The sequence below is a fragment of the Chlamydotis macqueenii genome, chromosome 13 (assembly GCF_036417535.1).
Source record: "Chlamydotis macqueenii isolate bChlMac1 chromosome 13, bChlMac1.mat, whole genome shotgun sequence".
Taxonomy (NCBI): domain Eukaryota; kingdom Metazoa; phylum Chordata; class Aves; order Otidiformes; family Otididae; genus Chlamydotis; species Chlamydotis macqueenii.
The window spans coordinates 1,419,694-1,445,791 of NC_141568.1; the positions used below are offsets into that span (position 1 = coordinate 1,419,694).

Here is a 26,098-nt window from a genome sequence, read left to right on the forward strand (position 1 = left end):
GCCTCGCTGCCGGCGCCCGAGCAGAGCCCACCGGCGGGCAGCGGGGCGCAGCGGGCTCCCCGGCGCTGCTGGCCGTGCCAGGGCGGGTGGTCCCGCTCCAGGCGAGCCCCCCGTGGCACAGCCCTCGCCCCCAGTGCCCCACAGCCCCTCGCCCTTCTCATGGGGTGCCCGAGGCCCCGTCCTGGTCCCGGCCCCTCGCGCTCTCAGCCGATGCCCCAAAGGTGCCCCAAAAATGCCGGGTGCCCTCCCCACATGCTGGGGGACCCGGACCCACGCAGCCCACCCCGGGCTGCCCCAGCACCCCCCACCCACACACAACACCCCAGCGCTGTGGTGCTGTCAGCTCAGCGTTATGGCAGAGGGTGTCATTAGCCCATATTTGGAGGGATTAAAATGCAGATCGGGCTAACGAGCGCGAGGGCACCGCAGGGCCCTGCGTTTTGGGAGCTAATCCCCAGCCTGCGCCGCAGAAGTAGGCCACCCTCCGGCCGCGCTCCTCCCGCAGCCCCACGGCACGGCACGGCAGGGCAGGACGCAACCGACCCACGGCGGGGACGCAGAATTTTGGCTGCAGGCTTGGGAAGGACGAGCCAGCAGCCGGCGGCGGCACGGGCAGCCCCACGGGGCGCAGCTCTCGCCCCTGTGTTTGAGCAAGCTGGGGTTCGTCCAGCTGTGGGGGGCACGCGTCCCCACACCTGAGCGCTTCAGCGCATCCCATCCCCGAGTTCGGCACCCGGCCGCCAACGAGTACAAACCACTCAATTATCCCGGCGCGGGCCGGGCTGCGGAACAGCCCCAGAACTGATGAGCCAGCAAAGGGGCTCAGTTGGGCGCTCCCCGGAGCGGGACGGGCTCCACCAACGCTGCTCCGTGACCCACGGCGCCCAGCCCCACAGCAGCCCCCCCCCGCCCTGCAGCAGGCAGCGCCCAGGAGCCCCGGGGATGGGCTGGAGCCCCCAGACCCTTCTCCAGCATGGGGCCAGGCTCCTTCTTGGTGCTGGTGAGGTGTTTCTCTGAAAGAACCACAGGAAGGGCACCGGGGGGGCTGAGATGAAGCCGAAGGCTGGGGCCTCGCACCCCTCCGAAGGCCGGGACAAGGACCCCGGTCACTGTCCCGTGAGCGCTGCGGGTGCCCAGGTGAGGCGCATGGGGTAAGCAGCGCCCACCACGACCCCCCCATTTCACAGCAGAGCGAACTGCTCTGCCGCACAGAGCCACGTGCAGGGGTGTGGAAATCATTACATCTTGAAATATCGGCACAGAAGACAGCTCACTGAGAAGCACAGCTTGTCAGGGAGGAGGTACCCCCCCCAAAAATCCTCGGCTGGCCCCCTTACACCCCATGAGAGGGGGGCTGGCTGCGGCACGGAGCTGTGTCTCCGTAACCCCAAGCAAAGCCCTCGCTGCAGGGAGCTGCGCGGGGGCCGGGTGTCCGTTTGCCGCGCTCCGGGGCGGTTGGAGGCTCTAACTGCAGCAGATGAGGTTTCCCGCACCCGAACAGCGACCCCTCCACGCCCAGCAGCCCACCACGCGCACCAGCACACACGCTGCACGCGTGCCGCAGCACCGCGCAGGGGCCTGGGCATCTGCCCTAAAAAGACAGCACACACCTCTTTCTACATTTTTCTTTTTTTATTGACAGTTCTAGGGAGAACAGGTCATTTCTTCTTCTCCACATCCTGCTCCGCCGCTTCTTTGGCGCGTTTCGCACGAATCCCGAAGAGACGGGCGTTGGCCCGGGCCATGCGCAGGCTGGCGAAGGCCTTGAAGTTCTTCTCATCTTCCGAGATGACACGGGCCTTCTCCCGTTTGAAAACCTAGCGGGAGAGAGCGCCCGGCAGTCAGAGCGCACATCAGAGGCGCCCAGGGAAGGCTGCGGTTACAGCCGAACACAATTAATTGCGCTACGTTTCCACCGCCAGCCCCGGGATGCCGTTAAGAGCGGAGCGTTTGTGCCATCTGCAGGCCCTGCCCTTATCGTCGCTCCGCCAGGCGCCTCGCTTCAACCGGTCCCTAATTTGCCAGCGCACGTCAGCGCCAAGACCGGAACGTAACCGGGGAAAAAACAGGCGCAACGCAAAATCTGAGTCAGGTTTGTGGAGCGCTGTCCTTTCGGGAGCGGGGTTTCGAGACAAAGGGGTGACTACGCCACCTGCCTGGGCTGTCGCGGTGCCAGCACGCATCCCTCACCCCTTTAACTTGCGCCCTCAGAGGAATCCTGCAATCTGGGGGGGTCACTGCGCAGGACTCCCCACGGCCTTCTCCAGGGGAGCGCGCGCAGCCGTGCTTCTCCCACCTGCCGTTTGGGGCGGAAGGGGAACACGTGCCCCGTAACTGCCCGCAAACACATCTCGGCCCGCACCCCTGACACCGGGGCCTGGAGCTCTCCTCTGGAGCAGGAACGCAGCTCCTGCCGGAAGGACGTCCCCAGCTGGTGGAAGTCCAGCGGAGCTCCAAGGAACGAGCTCTTTGCAGCGTGCTCTGCAACACTGAGGGACCAAACCCACCCTGGCAAAGACAAGGACAGCTTTGACCCGTTCCTGGTTTTCCCTGACCCAGGACGGGAAGCGTGGGAGACAGCAACCCTCGGCTGTAGACCAGCCAGAAGAGAACCCTCTCCACGGAGCGTAAGCCTCAGTTACGTCACGGAGAACGTGATGCGGCTGCACTTACGTTCTTGATCGGCATAACCGGTCCGGTCAGCTGAGTCGCCATCTTGAGTTCCTCAGCCTGCACAACGAGAGGACAAAACCATCATTTCAAACCCCTAGAATTTAAAGTTCCCAGTTTAAACGCGCTGCTAACAATCCCGACTGGAGACCTAACGCCAGCCCGTAAGGAATTCAGTACTCCAGCCACGCAGCTACAGCAGTATTTGGCGCAGACGCGCCGCACCGACAACCCGCGCCCCGCCTGGCTACGGACCAGCCCGGGCCCGGCCAGCGGAGCAGCGGCCAGAGTTCTGGGGTTCCGCCAGGCGGAAAAACCCTGACATCTGCGGTGCCGTTTTTAGTTTGGTACCCAGCGTACTCCTCAGCAATTCCTTCTAAGGCTGATTCCAGTAGGAGCCTGGCGTTGCACAAAAAGGATTAAGCTTTATTTTAGAGAGTTGACTTCAAGTAAGCAAGCTGCAACCGTACTGCAGCCACGAGTATCCGTGCCCACCGGAACGGACGCTGGACGCCCTCCCTGCCCTGCACAGCCGGGCCGTGCAGCAGCACTACGTCAGCAGCTCAGAGCCCAGGGCTCTCCAGAAGACCGAGGACAGCCCGAGCACCTCAGCTCGTTCCGCGAGTCGCAGCGCCCCGTGGGAAGCACGTGTTTACCACAGGCAGAGCCAAGGACAGGCAGCTACGCCCTGCCGCTCAGCGAGATTTAATGAGAAGCATTTTTCACGTGTCAACAGCAACAACCTTCTGGAGACGGCCTGACACACGGCTTTCACTAACTGTTCACCAAAGAGCTCGTCCTCACCCGCTCCTTGCGGCCGGCACCACAGCAGAACAGGACTCCAGACTTCTCAGCCGTTCTGAGAATTTAACTCCATAAACCAGGATTCCGCTGGCTGGCCAGCGACCAAGGCTCCAGCAGAGCACGCGAGGAGCCCAGCCCCAAATCCGAGCTGCACCCCCTTCAGCAGCTCAGCAGCGCCCAGGCCAAAACGCCGCCCAAAGCATCGCTGTGACCCAGGAGAGCCCCGTGGAACCCGACCGCCAGGCGCTGGGCTCAGCCACCCCTGCGTGTGCGCAGCGGAAGCAGGCGGCCCCCGGAGAAGGGCTGCTCCCCCTGGGAGTTCCGTCACGAGAAGCGTTCACGATCACTGCCTGACGAGGATGGACCGACGGCCAAACCTCCGAAAACGTTCCCCAAAACAGACCCCGTGAAGAGTTTCCAGCGGCCAAGTACTTACAGAGCTGTCTCCCTTCTTCGGCATAGCGGGCTTCCTTGGGAAGAGGATAAGCTTGGAGCGGTACTCCTTCAGCCTCTGCACGTTGGCTTGCAGGGACTCGGTGGATTTGTTGCGTCGCCGGGGATCCACGGAGATCCCAATAGTCCGGGCAAACTTCTTGTTAATGCCAGCGAGCTGCAGAGAGAGCAGACGCGTCGGCTCCCGACAGCTCCCAGCGCCACCGTGCCGCTGCCGGGAGCTGATCCGGTCACCGGCCAGACGAGGCTGCGGAGCCTGGAGGAAGGCTCGGCACCCGACGGAACGGCCCCTCGGCAGCGCGAGGGTCTGGCAGGAGGGGCCGACCGCCCCGCAGGCAAGGGGCGTCCCGGTGTCTGCGTGTTAATGCTTCAGATATTCCACAGACTTTACAGGGATTTTTGCAGATTTCCTCAGGGGAGCAAAGCGCAACCCCCGAGCGACTGTGAGTGGGATATTTAATCTCTTGATACGTGAGACAGAAATGCATGAAGTCAGCGCACAGATAACACCGGTCCACCGAACACTGGAAGCTCCCTTAAACCAGTATTTCTTTCCAACCATCTTAAACAAGAAAACCTCATTTTCTGCTTAAAGACAAACATCTGCGTGCCATTCTGCATTCCACCATTAAACAAAAATTAAAGAAATATAAAGTAATGCAGCATTTGGCATCCAGAAGAACAATTTCACTGCTTCAATGCACTAATTTCCCTGTTATAAATGTTTTAATTAGATACTAAACAACGCACAAGAGGCGGCTGCGGCTGCTGGCTGCCAGCAAGCGCTGACGTTTACTCCTGCCCACCGCGCGGAGCTACGGGGGTGGGGGCTCCTGCAGACCACCGCCACCCAGCTGCTAACAGCCCGCCGGCTCAGCACACCCGAGCTCACAGAACGGCTTCCAGAAGGAACGGAGGGCACCCAACGCTCCCCACAGACTCCGAGCGTTCCTGAACCTCCTCGTCACTACGGCCTGAGAAACAGCCACAGCTCCGCTGCGAGGCTACGCCGACAGCTCCCTGTCCCGGCACGACAGCCCTCACTTCCGTTACGGAGAAGCTGAGCGTGGTTTCCTTGGTCAACACAAACAGCTTCACGCCAGCTAAAGTTTTTAGGTTTAGCAGAAATGAGTTTCACAAAGAAACAGAAGGATTTCATGAAGAAGCTATCAGTCTTCTCCTCCTCACAAAATAATTTTAGGACAGTCTTAAGTAAGGCTCTCCTAAAACCCAGTTTTAACAGGATTCCATGTACGTGACAGGCTGACCAGGCAAACGGACATGTACTTTTCAAAGCAACCTCTCGCTCTGAAGTGCGCTACTGCATCCCGCCCCGCAGCTAAGGAAAAGGCAAGAGCAGGGCTCTCTACGCCCCTGCAGAGCAGCAGCAGATGTCTCCGCGGCCGCGCCAGCACACACCGACACCTCGGCAAGGCACAGCCACGTCGGCCATACGCAGAGCAGGACAAGACAGCTGGGCCCAGACTCAGCGCTGGTGGTACCGGCGTGGGATCAGCCCCCCGTACTTACTTTAAGCTCTTCTAGGCTGAAGCCTCTGCCAGCACGAACTTTTTTGTGGTATCTGATAGTGGGACACCTCACTATCGGCCGGATGGGCCCAGCCACGGGCCGGGGCGCGATGCGGCGAGCCTTCGCCTGGCGGGCCTTCCTCCTGGAGCGGCGAAAGGGACAGCAATGAGGAACACGGCATTTCTGACAGGCGTGCCGCTCCTGTGCTGCCAGCTGACCCCCCTTTCGCAGGAAGGCATCTGCTGCATGGGGATCTCAGAAACGAACACAACACTGGCCTGGCAGCTCAGGCAGGCGGACGCCTGCTCCCACAGAACAGCTGCAGTCATCAGAGATAACAGGGTTCAAGGGAATCATCAACGCGGTACAGCGATTCCGGAGATTTCTCATCCCTTGACCGCAGCTGGAGCGGCCCGACCCGCACCAGGCACGAACCGCGCTGCGACCCCAGAGCCTTCATCGAGGCTAAAGGAACAGCTCGAAACAAAACCGCAGCGCTTCAGCTTCCTACGCGGCCCGACACGAGGCGAGAGACTGCTTCCCCCCGCTGCCCGAGCTCCGGCAGGCGGGAGCGGCCCCGCGGAGGCCGCGCCGCGGGCACTCACCTGCGGATCTTGCGGGCGGGCTGGTTGAACCAGGTGGCCACTCGGCGCTGCCAGTCCTTGTGGAAGTGCGGCTTCAGGATCATGCCATTGCGGCTGGGCGCCATGGCTGCTGCGGCCTGCGGACACGGGCAGGGCTAGAGGGGCTGCGGGGGCTCCCCCGGCCCCGGGCCCTTCCCCGGCCCCCTGCCCCCCGGGACAGGCCCTGCGCGGCGCCCAGCCCGCTGCCCCCGGCCCGGCCCCCGTCAGCGCCCCCTCCGGGCCCGGGCGCGGCCCGCAGCCCCCGCGCAGGGCTGCGAGCGGCCCCGGGGCACAGCCCGGTGCGGGGCACGGGCCCCGGCCGGCGGATGGCGGCGGATGGAGCCCCCCGGCCGCGGCAGCGCCCACACTCACCTCCCGCCACGGCAAATGGCCGACCGGAAAAGGAAGCGGAGGCGCCGAGCGCGCCGGAAGTGGGGCAGCGGCGGCCAATGGGCAGCGCCGAGGGAACGGCCCAATGAGGGCGAGGGCTCCGGGCGCGCCTGGCGGCAGCTTCACCGCGCCCGTAGTAAAGATGGCGCCAGCTTAAAGGGCCCGCGCACACCGAGACACGGCAGGGGGGCGAGGGGCGAACGGTGCTAGGGCTGGCCCGGCCAGGAGATGCAGCTACAGCTCTGACTGGCGCTGCTGCAGGGCCCCCCCCCGCGCCCAGCACCTCCAACCTGGGCTGGATACGGGGCAGGGGTCCCCCCGTCCCCAAATCCCTGAAGATCCCATTCCCCTCCACACCCACGCCCCGCAGCAGGGCTCTGCCATCGTCCCCAGTTCGGCGTGCGCAGCAGCATGTCCCCCGCACGGCAGGAGAGGGGTCAGGACCACCACCCACCTTGGCAGAGCCCGAAGGACGGGAGCGACCGCGTGCCAAGAGGCGGCACGGCCACGCCGGCTGCGCCCGCGGAAGCCATCGAGGACCCCGCGCTGCCACACAAGCGTCCGTCCCAGCGTAGCACCACTCTGGCTGGCACCCTCGGCTCCGCAGAACCGAATCCTCCCGGAAAAGGGTTTGCTCAGACAGTCCTGAAAACAGCTACGACTTCTTAAAAACAAGATCGGAGAACGCTTGGAGTTTTATCTGCTGCTGGAAAAGTGAATTCAAAGGGTGAACTTGTGAAGAAACACAAGTCTGGAAGAAAAAAAAATACAGGCAGGAGCACCCCAAATGTAGGAAACCACTTCTGCCCCTGAAAGCAAGGGGCCGAGAGACCGCAGGGAGGGCCTGGGGCTCCGCGCGGCTCTATGCTGGCGGGGCGAGGACACCTTGCAGGACACCCTCCCCTCAGCACCGGGGTAAGGAGGCGCGCTGCACTCCAGCCCGACTCTGACCGGGAAACGGGGAGCGGGACCGAGGCCTGAAGGCTGGGAGCTGAAAGCTGTCAGAGGCTGGGGTCTTCCAGGCCACAGCCAGTCCTCGGGAATAACTCCAGACAATAATCCTTCCCGAAGGATTAACGCAGCCAGAGCACACCGGGCGCCAACAATCATTTTAATGCTTTCCCTGACGAGCGGCTGACAGCCGTGTCATCACGGCTTGCAGGTCATCACAGCGCTGCAGGTTACGCGGGGTTCTGCACGCAGGCTCTCCTCAATCTCGGCCTGCGAGACGCTTGCAAAAACTGAATACAAGTCACCGGCAGGGAGAAGCAAGCTCTTGCGCTGTACAACTCCGCGGCTGTGAGCTTTACACGCGCCGAGCCCCCTCTCCAGATCCTCACACGCTCTACAAACCCAGCAGCACCTTACCGACGGTTTATCCCAGCGAGGTCTGTTTTTCAGTCTCTATTTTACGTTCAGCAGCAGAGACGATCAAAGGTTACAGCAGAGTCGCACGAGAACTACGGCGCCGCAGCCAGCACAGCCTTGCAGGGGTGTCACTACGCTGACCACGCTGGCACCGGAGGGGACAGCCCTGCACGCCCGCCACGTCACACAGCGCGGAGAGAGACTGCTCACAAGGACTCCCCAGGATCCTTCGCCCCTAAGAACGTGTACACCGCTCCTGCGTACGAGGAATCTCGCCAGCAGATCAGACTTACCCAACTCCTAATCACTACCACCCTGCTGAGAATCAATTCCAAAATCCTAAGGGGTTCTCCTTCCTGCAGGGAAAAGCTCGTTAGAAGAGCTAACGGCGCCATCCCATAACTTTTGGGTAACAGCAGCACAGAGATTCCCTGCTCAGCATCTTTAATTCTGCAGCTGGAAAGGAAAAGGGCCCGTGTCCACAGGAACCCTCCAGAGTCCTCCCACTCCACACCAGGAGAGGGCTTCATACTGGTCTCAGGCGTGGTTCCTCCTCCTCCTCAGGATTTGGTGGCTGCTGGGGCATTTCTTCATCTCTTGTGTCTTGCTTGTCTCTCTCTGCTTGAAGCCAGCTCTGAGGAGCTATCATTTTCTTTGGCCCGTGGGGTGGAGGCCCAATCAAAGCTTCAATGTCATCGTAATTTATCACTTCTTTCTCCAGGAGGGCATTAGACAGCTAGAAAGAGTAAACAAGGCATCATGAGGCACGGGGGTTGGAAAGCAGCCTCGGAGCTGACCTGAACCCTCCCTGCCAGAGGTTCAGGTCAGCTGATCCTGCCAGAGGATCCAGCTCAGATCCCAGCATCTGGACACAGCACGTGCTGCAGCCCGTGAGGAGCGGGGGGAGCAGAGTCACCCCTGGCCGCCCCGCCACAGACAGGGTGACTCGAAAGCCTGCGGAGCCAACACAGAGCTCTCCAGGCTGCCGGCAGTAACGCAAGCTCTAGGGAATGGTTTGGCGAGTCAGAACTCCAGGATCAAGTAGAGAAGTGCCCTTCCTGCCACTGTCACCGCACCTGTGGCCCTGTCCGTTTAAGATGCCAGAGCCACATCCCTCCCTCGTACACACAGGGACAACAAAGAGCGGTCTGCTCCCGCAGGCACGGGCTGAAGGTCATCAGAAGTTCCTCTTTTTGAACTCTCCGGCCCCTCTGGCAGCAGCAGGGCCACACTTGAGCAGCAGGTGGCTGTCAAACACGGAACGGCTCAGTCCTGCTGACAAGATGTGACACACTGGCCTGGCAACCGAAACACTTGCTCTGTAGATACTTTGGCTTAACTTAAAAGTTTTCCCGCGATGAGCCTCCAGCAAACATCTGACTGCTGTTACATGAAAGCATCAGAACAGAGGAAGCCTGCAGAGAGGAGACCCCCTAACAACTCCTGCCTTCACAGCACTCCCAGGGCACTGTCCCGGGGACAGGGCTGGGACACGGGCGACAGCAGGGTGTCGGAGCGAGCGAGCTCTGGCTACCTTACTACACACAGGAGGCCTGTGGTTGTGTAGCTCAAGGGGTTTCTGTTGTCGTTCTTGTTTGTTTAAAAAGGACATTTAAGAAAAAGGATTGCTTTACTTGCAAAACATGCGACACTAAGTTGACTCCTGGTCACTTTGGACGTTACGGACCAAACTTCTGAAGGAAAGATCAAGGAGATACACGGGGTGCTGCAACCCAAGGCTGGCCGGCCCAGAGCGATGGGTACAGAGCTGCCGGCAGAGAGGTGGGGACCCGCCAGGGTGCTGGCTAGGGGACTGTCAGGACACACAGAGGAGGAGGCAAAGCTCTACCTTGCAACAAGGACTCCTTTGTGTATGAGCTATCAAGGAGCAGCAGGGTAAAAACTGCCTTTAGTCCCTGGAGAGCATGTGCTAGCACCAGTCAGCCACGCTGACAGGCCCCACATTCTTTCAGCAAAGCCAGAAACCGTCCACCCAATTCCTGTACGTCGACAGGATCCGGAAGGACGAGCTGTTCCTGCCTTCGCCGGCTTCACAAGAACAGCCACTGTCTACTTTCCAGGAAATTACACTGCCAAGAAGCCAGCAGAGAAGTGCAGGTGAGGGAGACAAATTCTAGCTTTGATCACTTCCAAAGTGGAATCACTCCTCTGCACGGCAAATACCATCTGCTGTCACGAGGCAGACTGCTCGCTGCGGGAAAAGGCACACATTCCTCCCCGTGCCTGCTCCTGATCTGGGGGATGTGTAGTAAACACGAGCCCCAGCGCTCCCACTACAAGACTTTCTAGGACCACAGAGACACTGCAACACTCAAGCTACAGAGCAAAGTAGGAAGGCAAAACCCACCAGCCTAAAAATAAAAATAAAAAAAAATTAAAAAAAAAAAAAATCGAACAAACAACAAACAAAACCCCACACAACTCCAACTTACTATTTGCAGCTTGTCCCGGTTCTCCAGCAAGAGTTTTTCTGTGCGTCTGTAAGCCTGAGCCACCAGGACTTTCGCTTCCTAGAAGACGGTCACAAGAAGAGAGATTTGGAGCTTAGGTGGCAACAAACACAAGGTGGATAAACAAGGAGAGCACTGAGCCATGCGATCTGCAAACTGAGCCAAGCAGGAAGCGGTTCCCAGCAAGAGAAAACACTGATAAATGGTCTGAAGGAAAGCCAGAGGAGTGCTCGTGATAAGGAGCAGTAAACGCCTGCAGGAGCACAGCTCCCCAGCAGAGTCCCGGCTGATGGGAAGGCAGTCTGATTAAGGAGGCTGTCCAGTACCAAAAGATGCAGCTCAGCACAAACCCCACGGAAGCACAACCGTACTGCTGCTGCACCAGAGTTTCTTCATTTCCAGCTATTAGACTTTTCAACTAAGGCAAAACTTTGTGCAGCAATGAAGCCCAATTTCCTGGACAAGCAGGCTGACGTTGTCCAGCCTGACCATCGTCTCGGTTTGATAGCCTCTCTGATCTAGGAAGCTGAGACACTGAAATCGTGCAACCGAGACTCTCAACATGGGTTTCTTGTAATCTAAACATTGCACAGCCGTGCTTAGATACACTCTCCCGGGGGCCTGGAGAGACTTTGTGCAACAGGATCTTTCCCTAGCTGGGTATCTGTCCACAGTTCCACAGCTCCCCAGTCTCCCCAGATTACTCTTTCTTCCCCTGCAAGGCATTTCTCCCTCTCCCCAACCACATTTGCACCTCCCGTCTCCCAGAAGCTGACAAGGGTCTTGTCCACACTGGAACCAGGACCCCAGCTTGCACCGTTTTATGCGCTGCAGAGCACTTCACAGCCCCTCGCTGCAGCTTCGGTACTCTTGGGCTGAACTCCCAGCGAGATGGGATTTGGCCTGTTCTTAACGCCCCACTGCACAGGTCCAATACACGGTAACAGGTAAGTGCTCAGTTGTTGAGATTTACTACCTCAGGGCTAACAGAAATGCAAATTGTTTGGGTGCAAGTGACCTGCATTTTTTTACTGAACTGCAGAAAGTAAGGAACAGACAGGAACATGTAACCAAGGGCGGCCTTACGTGGTCCATCATTTGCTGAAGTCCCTGGCTGAAAGGGCGCCGGCCGATTCCAGCCGCACTCTCCAGGTCCGGGAAGGAGAGCTGCCCGATGCTGGGCACCATCCCGTACTGCTTCACCATGGAGTAGGCTATCTTGGTCACCTTCTTCAGGTCATCCTGCGCTCCTGGGCAAGAGAGACAGACACCATGCTTACCAGCTCCGAGCCAAGTGCAAGGGGAGCACATCCTGCACAAACATGCATTCCATCAGTCGAGAGACCACAGGACCCACAGGAGCCCACGGAGGGGAGCACTCCACCTGCTGAGGGACCTTTCTACACGTCCTGCAGGACCCATGCATGACAGTGAGTGAATCTACTGGTAGCTGGCTCACACAAGCCCAAGATCAAAACACGCAATTGGACATTTCTCCTTCCCAGGGCAGGAAACCTCTGCTGCTCCACCCTTGGATGGAGCAAGTGCAGAGGTTCAGGCTCTCTCAGCACAATCTCCACCCGCCCGTGCAGGGCCCGGCTCCTCACCTGTAGTGACTTTGTTAAAGGTGATGGCCTCGGACACTCTCCCCCCTAGCGCCATACACATCCTCTCCAGCAGCTGCTCCTTGGTGAAGAGGTACTGCTCCCTCGGCAGGATCTGAGCAAATCCAAGAGCTGCGTTTGTGCGAGGGGCTATGGAAACCTGCAACAGAGAGCAGCTCTCTCAGTTCAGAGAACAAAAGAGCTCCCAACTACGGCAGCAAAGGGAGAACAAGAGGGCTGCAATCCCAGTGACACTTGTCGAAAGCCATGGGGCAGGCTGACCCACAGAGACATGGCTGAGAACCGCAGTATGCCACCACTCCTGTACTGAAGGCTCTGCCTTCACAGCTGCAGACAGACACCTTCTGCTCAAGAAATTAAAAGGAAGCTGTCCTTAAGGACGGCAAGCCAGTGAAACTCAGATCTAGGAGTTGCTTTGGAGGGTACAGGCCAAACAGAGTTCACTTCACTGTGTTCTAGAATTACTGACACTACCTGGAGAAAGACAGAATGACTTCAGAAAAAATGAGACCCATTTCCCCCACCCGTTAAATGAGAGTAATTAACAACAGTCCAGCTTACACAATAGGTCATTCAGAGTGAATGTGCTGCTGGTGGTGAGCCAAGGAGCTGTCGCCCTTGTCATTTCCACTCCCCATGTCCCCCCAGCATCACGGCTTTGAGACATGCAGGGGAGAGAACACACCCCAGGGTGCCAAAGGGACGCCCCTCCCTACAGAGAAGGGCTTCAGGGTAGACAAACTCCCAAGCATGCCAATCTGAAAAACACGTCTCTTCCCATCAGTACCAGAGCAGCTCCTGCAACGGCAGCTTCACCGGCTGCAGCGTGCTGGCAAGGCACAGCGGGGAGAGATCACGCATGCACACACAGAGCAGCGCTTTGCGCCTGGAGGAGGTGCACGAACTGAGCAGCACCGTCAAAAGACAGCTTTACAGTTGGCTTTTAACTGCAAAGCTTCTCCTATGGCTGGTTAATCAGCTTTAATCACTGTCATCAACGGAGCCTAACAACGGACTTCTCCACAGCATATTTGCCATTTATTTTGCTGCGGCATACACGGCTCCAAGCTCACGGAGGCCAAGGTAGGGCAGCAGAATTCAACACCAGTGCTACTAAACAACCAATGTTTCTTGGACAGGGGAACCCCAAGGGACTCTCTTCCCACCCATTACGCATCAGCTGGTCGTGGAGTTACCTTCATCACGGCCTCGGTGTGCTCCAGCAGCCAGCCAACCAGCGCGTGACCCGATTCATGAAACGCCACAACCTTCCTCTCTTCTGGGGACAAGATCTTGCTCCTTTTGGCAGTGCCTACAGGGACACAGACAAGGATTCGGTAACGGCAAGAGGTGTAACCAGCAGGGCATAACCTTGTACAGCTAAGAGCACAAACGAGCATGGTCTGCGGCTGAACAGCCGGCAAGGTTTGTACTGCACCCCGTCTGGGGAGAGGCGGGAAAAAGCCCTTCAGTTACACGCTGTGGAAGGTGCTCTCTGTCCCAGCAGCAGAAAACAATCCATGCTTGGATTGCTTGAAAACACTGGCAGAAACTTTTCGCCTCTCTGCTCTTTACAACAGACTTAGTCATTAGACAAATAATTTCACATTTGATTAGGTCACAGCTCTAGAATGCAAAGCTCTGTTCTTGTTCCCAGCTCTGCCAAAGGCATGTTACACTCGATCTCTGCCCAGGGACAGATCTGCAACAAGTCAGTCTACCATTTGGGGAAGAAAAAACCCACTAAACCAACAAAACTCAAACCAGAGACTAGTTGGAATATCACACTGATTTTGCTGTATGGTCCTTTCAGTCCCTTAGGCAGAACTTAAGAGAAGCAAGATGCTGCACTCCATGTGAGAGAGGTCCCAGTTAGGATTCTTGTGCATTAGGAGTGTTTAAATCAGCAAAAGACCAACAGCACATAAAGAAATGTTTCTCCAGACCCAGCAAGTGTCTCTGATTAACATGGCACGCTCCGTATGAGCTTATTCCCAGGCTCCCAAGAACTAGCAAATTAAGCCATAACTCACACGTAATGCTTCCTCCAAAAAGGTGATTTTTCAAAGTGTCTATTTTCCAATCCACTAGTCCATAACACAGAACAACTCCAATTAGGAGTTAAAAAATGCTGAATGGAAGTAAAACTTCTAGCACATAGAAAATGTGTTAACTACAAAACACACCGTGTATCAAGCGCAGGTACTGGTCCTGTGAAGCCGATGTCTCCACACCGTGCCAGGAGCGGCAGGGGGCAGAGCAGGCAGAGGCAAGAGCAGCACTACACCAAGCTTGCTTCATGTCTTGAAAAAACACCCTCTATTAACATTGACTTTTAAACAAAAGTCAAGAGCTTTATTAAACAAGGAAACAGCAAAATCAGTGTGGCAGGTCTTGTACAATTACTGCTTACGGACCCTGGAAACCACTGTGGCCCGTGAGGCGTGATGGTGATGGAACAGCAGATTAATCGCAACAGCCTTGCTTTTCGTCAGTCCCTCCCTGCCCTCAGCAGTGTGCACACGTGCCTGGGTGTCTCTCTTTCCACAGGAAGATGTATACACACACACACCATATAGACACACATGAGCTTAAAAAAATTCTGGGTGCCTTCCTCTGCCAGCCCACCACGGAGGGAGGGACTGTACTGTTCACAACAAACTGCTAATTATTTACTTTCCTACATAAAGTAATCTCCAGGCAGAAAAGTTCTCTGAAGGCCTGTACTTATCACATTTATGAGCCAAAGAACCCAGGAAACAGCTCTGGTGCATCTTTGCTGGCCTTACACAGCGCATACAAACCCCACCAAGAAAACAGGCTCTACTGCATCTTCTGAAGACAACTCCTAAAGCCTCTGAGTGCTCAGCAGGTTTCCTCCCCCACTCCCAGGAGACCTGACTTACTGGCTGCTCTCTGTTCCCAAACTGAAAACACAATGGGGACTACCACAGAGAGTTCTTTCTTCTTCCTTACAGCAACACAAAGCTTTAAGGCTGACAGGGCCTGTGGACTTGCAAAGTTCCCCTTTGATTCCACACCACTCTTATTAAAACCAGAAGCCTATAATGGAAAGCACAGTAGCATCTTCATTCTTTCAAGAAAGGCTTTTACAGCAACTGAAATGCTCTCTGGATTGTGAAACCCAGAAGCGTTCCCATTACACTGCAAGGGTACATTTAAAACAGGGGCCTGGAGGGTCGTTTGGGGCCTTTTAGACTTGGTCTACAAAAACCAGCCAGGTCCTGCTCATATGAAAGAATGCGATGAAGCAACAAGACTACTTGATGGCCTCCTACACACTACAGAGCCTGGACGAAGCCAGTCAGCTCGTCAGCGGTGAAACCGCTGAAGTCCATGCCCTGCAACACCCCACCACATCCCTCCCGGATATCCCTTCTGCTACATGGCCCCCATGGCCTTACTTGCTTTTTGGCTTATCTTCCAAGTCTGGGCAAGGGAGGAATTCAGAGAAAAAAAAGCCAAGTGAATCCCTGCAAGTTTGGTAAAGCACATCTTTGCTCCAGCTGACGAGGACTTCTGCATTACAACTAGAGTCATCTTGCTGTCTGCTCCTGGGAGCTGCCGAGTACAGCGTGGGCTTTGTGCAAGCGTGGCCATGGTCACCCAGAGCACTCCAAGGGTTTTGTTTTTAAAAGGCAGGTGAAACTGCCAGGAATGTTCTGAAAAATCTTCTCTTAAATGAGGAATTTTTCAGGCGTTTTCTGATAAAGCAAGCACTCAAGGCTAAATTCCAGGATTAGGAAATAACAGTAGGAATATCCAATATCCTGTTCCACACGCTCTGAGAACAGCACAGCATGCCAGTCTGCTTCCCAGGCTCACCCTCTGGTAACGACACCGCAGCCTGGGAGCGGTTAAGTGTCTGATGATGAAAACCAAGCCTTGGCTACAGGGCAGTTCAGACTGAAACCCACCAGACCCAAATCCCTCAGGTGGAGCAGAGAGTTCTGGGAACTCCTCCCTGGGTTCTCCTCCCTGTAATACACTGCTACAGGGTAACCTCCAGAGGTTCGTTCCTCTGCTGGCAGTCGCAGGAGCGACAGGGAAAGGCCGACAGGATGTTCCCAGAGGGAGAACAGTACTCCACTGTCTTTCAGTTTATTCTGCCAATTCAAAGCCTGGGCTTTGAGGCCAAAAAAGAAAAATCTCTAATTTCTTGCTGTTGAGGATGTGTAGCCTATTTGCTATTCATGTTTACGTAGCAGGTGCCCAAAGTAGCAAGAAAAATCCAGAGATACTTCCACTCTTCCTTTTTTTTTAAAAAAAAAACAAAACAAAACAAACCAAACACAACACCAATCTTTTTAAACTAAAAAAGCCATAGAGATTTGAATTCCTCTCTTTCCTGTTTTGCTACTGGCCATCTTCCCTGAACTACGGGTTCAGGCTGCCTGCAAGTTCAGGAAAAGACATCCATTTGGGGACTTGTTCGGAGAACTTTCTGTGACTACGGCATCTGAGACCTTCAGGGCAGCCCTACAGGACAGAGCACAGTTAGGACCCATCTGTCTTCCTCAAATGTAACCCACTCACTGGAGCCTTCTTTCAAGAAGCGTGATACAGCCTCGTAAGACAACAGGAACGACTGGGTCACTTACCTGCAATGACTCGTTCCACAGCATACTCGAAGTTGAAAGTATCGATGGATTTGTGACCTTCTCTAGCGGCGTGAAGAGCAGCTTCATTACATATATTCGCGATGTCAGCTCCTGTAGACAAGAGTTGACAAGAATTACATTGGATTTGTTACGTGACAGACATTTCAGGGGACAGAATAGGCAAGAACAAGTCTGGAGAAGGACTTAAGGAAGTCAAATAGCCTGCACTTTTTCACTCCTCGGGAACAGAGAGCAAATCCAGTCCATGGTGTTTATGTTGGATTTAAACAATGCAACTGCCTTGGCAATGAACACCGCGCTGCCACACAGAGGACAGAGTTCAGCAATCAATTCACAGGCTAAAGCCAAGGCTGGATCTCGGCAACAGGGGAGTGGCGTGGGCAGCCTGGGTTGGCACGGGCTGCCGCGCTGCTCGTACAGCAACCACACAACCTCTGTGTGGAAGAGAAAGAACATCTGTTCTGAGTTTGTGTGGGTGGGTGACGGTGGCGGGGGGCTGCTGAAAGAAGTCGTGAAGAGGCAGGGCGCTGGGGCCTGTTAGAGGGGAAACCCAGAAAGGATATTCCAGGAACTCCACATAAACAGGAACTCTGGAGCCCCTTGCTCAGCACTGTTTCAAACTCCCAGGGACCTACCCTGGAAACAGGCTCAACGCAGGAGCCAGGCAGAGCTGTCCAATTTCTACTCTGACCAACAAAGTAATTTCTATTCATTCCTCCTAGTGCTTTCCCGGTAACATATATCAACTTAAGAGTCTTTCCCCTGAAGTGCAACATCTCATTCTCAACAACAGCTTGGACAGGAGCATCAGCAGTGGTTCCTCCCCTCAGGAATTAGGAGCCCAAGCATTATAAAAGTGTATTTTCCCTACCCCCCACATCCTGCTAGTCCCAGAAGTTTCAGAAGATCGAAAATAGCCACATACAATTGCTCATCACAGCTCCATTCACCAGGGAGCTGGTTAGTTCCCACTATTTCCACAGAGATGGAGAAGGCTTGAAGAAAAAAGCCCTCTAGACCAAAATACTCTGTTAAAACTACGCAAGAAGCTCCAGGTTGGACTGCAGAACTAGCGCAGAAGCAGGCAGAGCAGCCCCACAAGGACACAGCACGTCATACCGCTGAAGCCCGGAGTCAGTTCGGCAAGGTGCTGTGAGTAGAAGCTGGCATCTTGGATGAGTTTGAGACCCTTCAGGTGCTGCTCAAAGATCTCTCTTCTCTCCTGGAAAGAACACAGAACAGCTGAGCCCAGCACGCTTCCAGCCGTGGCAGGGAGCAGAGGAGCAGCAGACGCTGGCAGCGGGGACGGTGACATTGCCACCAGAGGGCAGGGCTGTCCTTACAGCGTTTCAGTGCTGCAGGAGCCCTGATAAACACCCGGCTCTCAAATTCAGAACAGATGTACGGAGGCTTACCGTGAGTCACAGCTTTCTCTCTCACGGCCACTCTCCCCTCCTAACTTTCACTCTGATCTGCCTTAACTTTTCTATTACCATAAAAGCACTCCCAGGAAGGAGCTCCACTGCCTCTACCTGCCCCCTCGCACACGGCAAATGAAAGTCTCATGTACCAGCTACCGAGCCTGCCAGTATTTCCCAGACAAGGATGGGGGTGAGATGATGGCTGGCAAGTAGCCAGGGAGTGACTCATTCAGCTGGTCCAGGAGATCCTGATGAAAACAACAGGCTCACTTGCCAGGGTTTTTTCCCCCTTCCTCCTTCAGGGCAGCTGCACAGTTCATGCTTCCGGTGCCAGATTATATCAGGCATTTAAGGTATTTTAACTGAAAACTCTGAGGAATACAGTAACGCACAGATGGGAGAAGAAGAGCCTGTGCTGGCAGAGCAGACAGATCTTTGCTGCAGCTGAGCCTATTCCCAAAACTCTGCTACAAATGTCAACACCGCAGACATGGAAGACTCCTAGTAAATGGATTTAAAGAGCATTCAGGAGGAGAAAGTCACTTAACAGGCTGCTTAAAGGAAAATGAAGAGCCTTAGGAGGACAGCGAGGACAATAAACCTAAAGAACAAATGGTGCTCAAGGCACATGACAATTTAAGCTCTCACACAAGCCAACTTGCCAATTAGGTGGTTCCCAGTTTCCTGCAGAGAAGACACAAACATCTGCATCTGCATGGCAAAGACAGCCTCACAGAAGAATTCACTGCCAAAGCTCATACCAGAGCAGAGACACTTAAAAACAGTGAGCTGTCATTTCAGAGAAACAAGCAACCGCATTAGCATGTCAAATGCTTGATTTAGAGCACATACATAAGAATGAAGGCAAACAGAGGCCCACCATCTCTATCTTCTCCAAGCTCAAGCCTGTGGCAGGCCAGGGAATCACCAGCAGGGACTGGGACACCTCAGGCGCTGGCGTTAGCGTAAGGCCAGGGTACTAGGTGGAACACACCTGGAGTGTCGGAAGATCGATGAAGATGTGCCTGTCAAGCCTCCCAGGTCTCATCAAAGCATTATCCAAGACATCAGCACGATTGGTAGAAGCCAGCACTATGACATGGTCTGTGGTCCCCATTCCTGCAGAAAAAGCAAGCAAAAACAAAGGTGAAGGTGTTCACTATCACAGACGCTGCGCTGCAAGCACACAAACGGACGGGGTAGGAAAGGATGCCGAGAATGCCTTACACAGCTTCATCACAAAGCCGGAGGTGTTTACAGCATCCGCTGGGGCGGCCGAGGCTGAGAAAGTGTCCCCTCCATCTAGGGCCACAAGACAAGAAGGAACCTCCCAAGTCACCGGTCATCACGGATACTCTGAAATTCCCTTTTCATTGACTTAAGCCTTGGCTTAAAACATTTTTCCCTCCCCTCCTTTTGCCACATTTCAAAATGGCTCCAGCTAGAAGCCAGAAGAGAATCTCTGTATTCTGATGAGTTAGGAGGCGGCTTTGTCCCCAGGCTTAAGTCAATTCCTGCTCCTTTAGCTGCAGGTTGTACGTGTTTGCCAGTTGAAATGGCCTTTCCCTCCCAAATATTTCTGTGGAGGACCCTTTCTGCTTTCCTTTAGCCTTCAGTCACAGACAGGCCACCAGGATCACCAGGGAAGGGACAGGCTTTCTTCTGACCAGCTCAGGTTAATGCAGAAAGAGGGGACGTAGACTCGCCACCCAGCAAGGGGCACGTTACAGCATGATTTGATCTCCATCTTCTCACTCATTTTTTATCTTTTATCACTCAGAAGGCACCCACGCAGATTGCAGACCAGCACAAAGACCAGCCTTGCAGAACTTACACCACAGACATGGCGGCAGACACAAAATGCAACCAAACAGCTTTGCAGTGACAAGTAGCATACACTGGCTCAAGCCACAGTCAGAGAAGGTTTTGTCTCCAGGTCTTAAACAAGAAGGGAGCATCAGGATTTACAGGCTTTGCGAAAGCAGCCTGCAGCACGGAGCCATCAAAGGTAGACAGGGCTTCCCGGGGAAGCCAGAGCACCAGCAGCTGGAGGAGGGCAGAACGGGGCAGGCGGTTGTGCTGCTTGGGTGGGGAGCCAGAGATGGTGTTGAATCACCGAACCACACTGCTTATTTATTACATTCCACCAGGTGCCCGCAGGCCCCCGAGTATGAGTCACCTGTTCAGAGCAGATTCAACAGCCCTGGCACACAGCAGCTTCCCAGGGAAAGGACGCGTTAGTCCCATGTGCCTCCTGCGCTGCCAAGTCACACGCTGCGGAGAGGCAGCTTTACGCACGTAAGCCGGGCGAGTTTCAGCTCTCTCCAGCTCCGCCAGAAGAGCTGCCAAATGTGTCAGCGCACAAGAGCTCAGCAGAGAGATTAAGGTTACAGGTAAGTCAGAGCAGCGGCTCTGCCAGCTTGCGCTACAGCAAACCTCAGTTCTTCCTCTCTGCAGGACGCTGTCTAAATAAGCTCCCGGAGAGGCCGAAGCTGGCCATCCTTCAGGCGTGTATCACACTGCACTCTGCAGTGTGATAAACAAGCAGAGACTGGCAGGCACTTGGGGACAGCAAGCCTCATTCACGCGGCAGGATTAGACGGTACAGTACATTATCTGCTTTGTGGCTGGGAAGGCTCTCTTAAAATAGGTCTGACTATTAGAACAAATATAAAAATCCAGAACCACCGAGAGCATCCTCCTCACATCAGCTTCTGCCCCACTTGCTCTCGAGCCTGTATCCCAGCAGTGCGCAACACCGCTCCAGGAAATCTACAACTGCAGCCTCTGATCCATGTTACTGCTCCAAATACAATGTCACCTGGTGTGTCACTGGCTTGGCTTCCACAGGCAAAGATCAGCCAAAGGAACAGTCGGCAAAAACACCACCTCAGTCACCTCAACAAACGAAAAACAGCTCGGAAAATTTAGCCTAAAGAGAGCCTTCATATCTACAATGTTTGCAGATGAAGCCACTTGAAAAAGGAAAGGGAAAAAAATGGTCCACTTGAACTGGCAAGCGCTCTGCTCCCCACTGACACAGAGCATGTTACTTCGTAGTAATGCAGATGAGATGCCCATCCCTCTAATTTTCCAGCCATTTGTTAAAAGCCTTTTGGACATCATCTGTGGACAGTATCACTGAAATGGGGCCACCCTCCTGAGGGAAGCCTCGGGGTCAGAAACTCGCATACAGCACAGATCAGGGGAGAGGTCTTGTCTGAGGACCTCAGGTGAAGAGCTGCTACAAAAGATGTTCTGCATTTTCATTCACAAAACACAGATTGGCCCAGGATTGTCGAGCTCCTCTCAGATGCATTCAGAACAGAGGAGATACTTGGGTCACATTCCTCTTCTGCTTGTTTGCAGTTTGTGAGGGAAGATTCACTATTCACACCAGGCACCTGTTTTGACAAAGACTGGAGAACATGTGTCACTCTGGTTTTAAAAACAGCTTTTGTATATACAAGCTTCCTCCATCCCTCCCCTTCTCCCACCAGACTCCTGGTGCTTCCAGAGCACGAAGAAAGCTGTCAGAGTGAAGGAAACCAAGGTCGCTTGCAGGAAGAGCACAACAATTACTCTAAAATCTGTGTACCAGAATTACCAAGCACCAAACTGCACATTCATCCCATACAGCTTAGCATAATGGCTTTTTTCTCGGTGTCCTCATCCTTCTTCCAGCCTGCAGAGCGAGTTCCATATAGCTCTGACCCTTCTTTTCTTCCTCTACCTTCTCTCTGAGTAATCTCATCTGAGCACACAAGTTCAACGATCAATGCTAAGCTGATGACTCACAGATGTACTTCGGCACAATTTTTTTTTTTTTCAAATTAATAGCTAACTTGGTTCTATGGTGTTGCCTTGCAGAACTTCCACTATCAATTTAAGCTAAAGACAGCTGTAACAGAACTCTCAACCTTCCATTTCAAGGCTTCCTCATTCCAAACACACACCACTCCTCTGCTTGTGCTTGGGTAGACTGTTAACCTCCTGAAAAACCATCATCCTCAAAACTATTTTGCCACGATGCACACAGGAGTTCAGAGTTCCTTTAGGTAACATGCTCAGTTAGATAACATTTCAGCGACATGTGCCAAGTTCACTGCTTATGAGTAGAAGCCAACAGTAAGTCCACGTTTCTTGTACGAGCCTGACAGTCCTTGCCAGCTGTCTCCCATTTGACATTGTAAACTCCTTGGGCTATTTTCTTAGCGTGTGTTTGATAAAGCACGTAGCAAACCGAGGGACTAAGTATATGATCTGTATGAGACATGAATAAATGATTAGGCAATATAAATTTAAAAATAAACTAGGCAGCACACAGGAAACAAGGGACTATTAAAGTACATACTGAGGATAGTATTTCCCTTCTGAACTCACTTTCCAATAGAGTTGTACCTTAATTTCTGAATTAAGACTCACCAAGAAAGCACTCTAGAAACCATGCCTAACTGCTACAGACTGAAGGAGATCAGACGTTTTCATTTTTGGTATGGAGATGTGGATTGTACTGACTGCATGTTCCTGAGCAGACAGATGGACCTCCATTTAATGCGGTGTTAACACGCTGCCAGCTCACTGTCAGGAAAAAAGGAAAAAAAGAAAAAACCCAACCAAGCCAGAACTGCTGTTCTATGTGTTGCTACCGGCCTTCTCTGTCGAGACCACCTACTGTATAGATACAGCTGTAAACAGTTATACTCACTCCAAATGTATCTACGTGCTTGGCCAAGCTGCCTAAGTCAGTGCCTCTGTGAAGTCCCAGGGAACTGCATACACATATTTAAAGTTATTTCTGGTATCTATGTAGCATTGTGTGTTTCAAGTATGTTCCTCTGACAACCAGGTTTCCGTCTGGTTGTTTAGGACCTACTTAAAGCTCACCCCTCTCCTTCGAACACCTCACGGCACCCGTGCTGAAGCAGAGAGAGGTCTGGAGGGCCTCTACAGCAAGACCACTCCACCCTGTCTACACCATGCTGTGCTCCTGCTTACAATTTCTCCTCCTTCTGCAGCAAGGGCAGAGATCCAGAACTACACATCATCTTGCGTGCAGTATGAAGGAATGTCTACCCTCTGCTGAAAGAATTTTTACAAGCCCCAGCTTCTCTCCTTGAAACGGGAGGGCTGACTCCAGAGCCATCTGCGGAAGGCAGCCTTGCTGCTGACCTGCAGGACGTGCGCTCCTTCAGCAGGGCCGCATCCCAATTTCGCTGCAAACGTTCAGGGAAAAAGCAAGCAGTTTTAACCCCCAGGTCTGGAGAAACGGGGGTGCTTTTAATGCAGGATGGCTTTTAATTTTTCATATGAAGAGTGTGTTGAGCCAACAAGTGCCACGGTTACAGACAGGAAAAGGCGGCTCTGGCCCACGAAACAACGGAGTGATACAAAGTCTCCCTGGTGGGCAGGTAGTTATTCCTTACCCCCCTCTGTGATAATAAGATTTAGCAACAGAAACATCGCAAGTCGGGTCAGTGCTGCAGGCTCTGACAGAGTTATGACTAAGAACAGCCCAAAGATCATTCTTTTTGGCACTTGTGTGAGAGAAAAGGGCCGATTCCAGATGCAGTACAGCCAGAAACCATCCAGAAGTGTGGCATCAAACCAGGGCTGGTTTGCAAAGCTTCTCTCAGTTTAGATACAGATCCTGTAGCCAGGCGACAACATGAGAATAAGTCAAAGGATGGGAGAGCTGCTATATTACACTGCTTATGTCCCTCTGGGACAACTAAACGCTAAACCTTAACAGGCACCTGTCTTAGACGGAGCACAGCAAGTATCAAACAACACGTAATGGCCAGCTGGACCTTAAAGTTACCTTCTACAGACAGCAGCGCCTTTGCTGCCAATTCATTTTCTTTCGGTTCCCCGGTACGGTAAATAATTCTTCTCCAGTTGCCAGTGGGAAAATACACTCCTGAAGCGTAGCCATTTACCAGAGCCAGAGTCTTTGGGGTTGCTGCCCTCTGCCAGCCGTCATCTCTAATGCACATTTTCTGTTTTTATTAGCAGGTGGATGCTCACGTGGCGGTTGGTGCAAATTCACTCTGGATGTGACACTACACTCTCTTCCGACTCAGGGTCTTCAGTAGAGTCACAAAACCAGTGGTTTGAAATTTACTAGATTTAGCCCCACATCCTTAAAAGCCTATACAAATGTCTAGGTTTCAAGAGGGTTATCTCCGCAACTTAGTCACAGGACGTACTCGGAGATCTATCCTGAGCCCAACTACTTCCTGAGGCACGATCGGCTCTGGAACAGTCCTGCCTAACTACGGGACAGATGGAGAGATATGCTACAGTGCCTGCCTTCAGAAACAGGGACACGTGATGGGGTACACAGGTTCAGACTGGTGCTTGAGGGGACTCCTAAGGGTTCTGCAGGAAAGCCTGGGTCAGTGTGAAGCAAGTACTGCGCACACAACTTGCACAAATTCTGTGCCAAACAGCAGCTGCTGCTGGTTTTCCTCTGTACCCAGTGCAGCAGCGGGTGAAGGGGGGATGGAACAGAGAAAAGACCCACTTCAGGTGCGTGATACGACAACCTCTGAAACCAGAGCAAGGCCAGCCAAGGCCACACTGATGTTCACATACAAAAAAACATCGTGACTTCCAGAGCCACAGCCACTAAGCAGCAGTCCGAAACACAGGTACCACTTGTCATACAGATGGTCTTTCAGCAAGGACACAACCAAGCTGTAGTTCCGGGCTTAGTCCTGAACAGGCTGCAAAGTGTAAGCTAGTCCTGCCCCAGGGAAGAGGAGAATGAGATTTGTTTCAATGCCATTGTAATTACTTCAGCAAGCAGAGAACGCTGAAGAGGCATGGCAAGTTCAAGCAGAAAAAGATGTACAGGCCAACAGCTTGGATCTCTGAGAGGCTGAGAGAAATACTGACCGTCCATTTCTACCAGCAGCTGGTTTAAGGTCTGCTCCTCCTCAGCATTGGCAAAACCAGAGATATTGGTTGAGCGCTTCTTGCCCACAGCATCAATTTCGTCAATGTAGACGATGCAGGGTGCACGAGCCTGTGCTTCTCTGAAGAGGCTCCGAACTCTGGCAGCTCCAAGACCTATAGGGGAAGGGAAGAAGGAATAAGCCTCATAGCTAAAATTGATAGCAAAGCCAGAGAGCAGCATTACCGGCCCCCAGTGAGACACCTGACACTGGACAAACCCTCAGTATATGGCAGTCCCTTTCTCGACACTCCCGGCACAAAGAAGCAGCCACAGAACTCATATGTTTAGGCCTTAGGCACTGCTCTTCCCAGAGCGTGCTGGCTTTTAGCTGAGCTCCCAAAACTGCAGGGACTCCTACAGCCGCCGTAAGAGAAGCTCTGCTCCGAACAGGAACTCCTGTTCCTTCCACAGGTCAGAAGCTGAAACATTCAGCAGGTTCCTGCACACTGACCCTTGTCAGGTCTCAAGAGATCTAGGAGGAAGGAAGAAAAGGAGGAAGATGGAAATCCCAAGACACAAAGAGGCCATACTTTCCCCATCAGCAGGGAGCAGCAGAAAATCCATCAGCATTCTCATACAAGGAAGGAAGCCTCAGTCAGTGGCTTTAATAATAGCTACAGGGAAGTCAGAGATAATGCTTTCAGGTGAAGAACCATGGCTGTGCACTGTCAGAAAGAACCAACTAGCAATTTAGAGGGCGTGCATTTTAGGTACCAAATTATGTAGTACTCTACCACTGAAAAATTTTTATATTTTCAGTAGAAATATCCAACTCATCCTCCTCACGCAAAGACAGGCTAAAACTCTGGCCTTGGCAAGAGGCCCAGCCAGCACCCTCCAGCTCCACAGCAGGTCAAGCAGCCTCCACACCCTTCCTCCTGAGACGCTTACCTCCTATCACCTCCACAAACTCGGAGCCCGCCATGGCCAAAAACGGCACTTGCGCTTCCGTAGCCACAGCCTTCGCCAGCAACGTCTTCCCACAGCCTGGCGGTCCGAGTAACAAGGCACCCTTGGGCACTTTAGCCCCAAGCTGCAGGTAGCGATCGGGATTCTGCAAGGACACCACAACTCCATCAGATCCACAGCTCATACGAAGCATCCGCACAAGAACACGGCCTTCCAGAGCTTCCCGACAG

At 53.9% G+C, this 26,098-nt stretch overlaps 2 protein-coding genes and 1 non-coding gene across 7 annotated transcripts in view; all 3 read right to left on the reverse strand.

Moving 5' to 3' along the window:
• Positions 1-1,613: 1,613 nt before the first annotated feature.
• On the reverse strand, positions 1,614-6,484 carry RPL13 (ribosomal protein L13). The gene is made up of 6 exons (XM_086758350.1): positions 6,453-6,484; positions 6,063-6,178; positions 5,458-5,599; positions 3,911-4,084; positions 2,674-2,730; positions 1,614-1,817 (listed from the first exon to the last, which is right to left on the reverse strand). Exons 2-6 carry the CDS (start codon positions 6,164-6,166, stop codon positions 1,659-1,661), a joined length of 636 nt encoding a protein of 211 aa, XP_086614476.1. The 5' UTR covers positions 6,167-6,178; positions 6,453-6,484; the 3' UTR covers positions 1,614-1,658.
• LOC147599057 (small nucleolar RNA MBII-202) lies at positions 5,768-5,848 on the reverse strand. The gene has a single exon (XR_015260079.1). It is a non-coding gene; the product is annotated as a small nucleolar RNA MBII-202 (small nucleolar RNA).
• Positions 6,485-7,830: 1,346 nt separating the features above from the next.
• The window catches only part of SPG7 (SPG7 matrix AAA peptidase subunit, paraplegin), a 40,343-nt gene continuing 22,075 nt past the window's right edge, over positions 7,831-26,098 (reverse strand). For all 5 annotated transcript variants that reach the window (XM_086757801.1, XM_086757802.1, XM_086757800.1 and 2 more), the window contains 10 exons: positions 25,851-26,013; positions 24,899-25,072; positions 18,993-19,117; positions 17,697-17,799; positions 16,557-16,667; positions 13,131-13,246; positions 11,917-12,073; positions 11,396-11,559; positions 10,292-10,369; positions 7,831-8,574 (listed from right to left, as the gene is read on the reverse strand). In XM_086757801.1, coding sequence (XP_086613927.1) covers positions 8,365-8,574; positions 10,292-10,369; positions 11,396-11,559; positions 11,917-12,073; positions 13,131-13,246; positions 16,557-16,667; positions 17,697-17,799; positions 18,993-19,117; positions 24,899-25,072; positions 25,851-26,013 — 1,401 coding nt within the window. In that variant the 3' untranslated portion in view covers positions 7,831-8,364. The remainder of the gene's footprint in view (positions 8,575-10,291; positions 10,370-11,395; positions 11,560-11,916; positions 12,074-13,130; positions 13,247-16,556; positions 16,668-17,696; positions 17,800-18,992; positions 19,118-24,898; positions 25,073-25,850; positions 26,014-26,098) is intronic.

Excerpts from the sequence above, each read along its gene's own strand:
- RPL13 (XM_086758350.1), bottom strand. The coding sequence starts at position 6,166 with ATGGCGCCCAGCCGCAATGGCATGATCCTGAAGCCGCACTTCCACAAG. Across the intron at positions 4,085-5,457 it reads TCAGCCTAGAAGAGCTTAAA|CTCGCTGGCATTAACAAGAA; the intron begins GTAAGTACGGGG and ends CTCTCTCTGCAG. Across the intron at positions 2,731-3,910 it reads CGAAGAAGGGAGACAGCTCT|GCTGAGGAACTCAAGATGGC; the intron begins GTAAGTACTTGG and ends CTCGTTGTGCAG.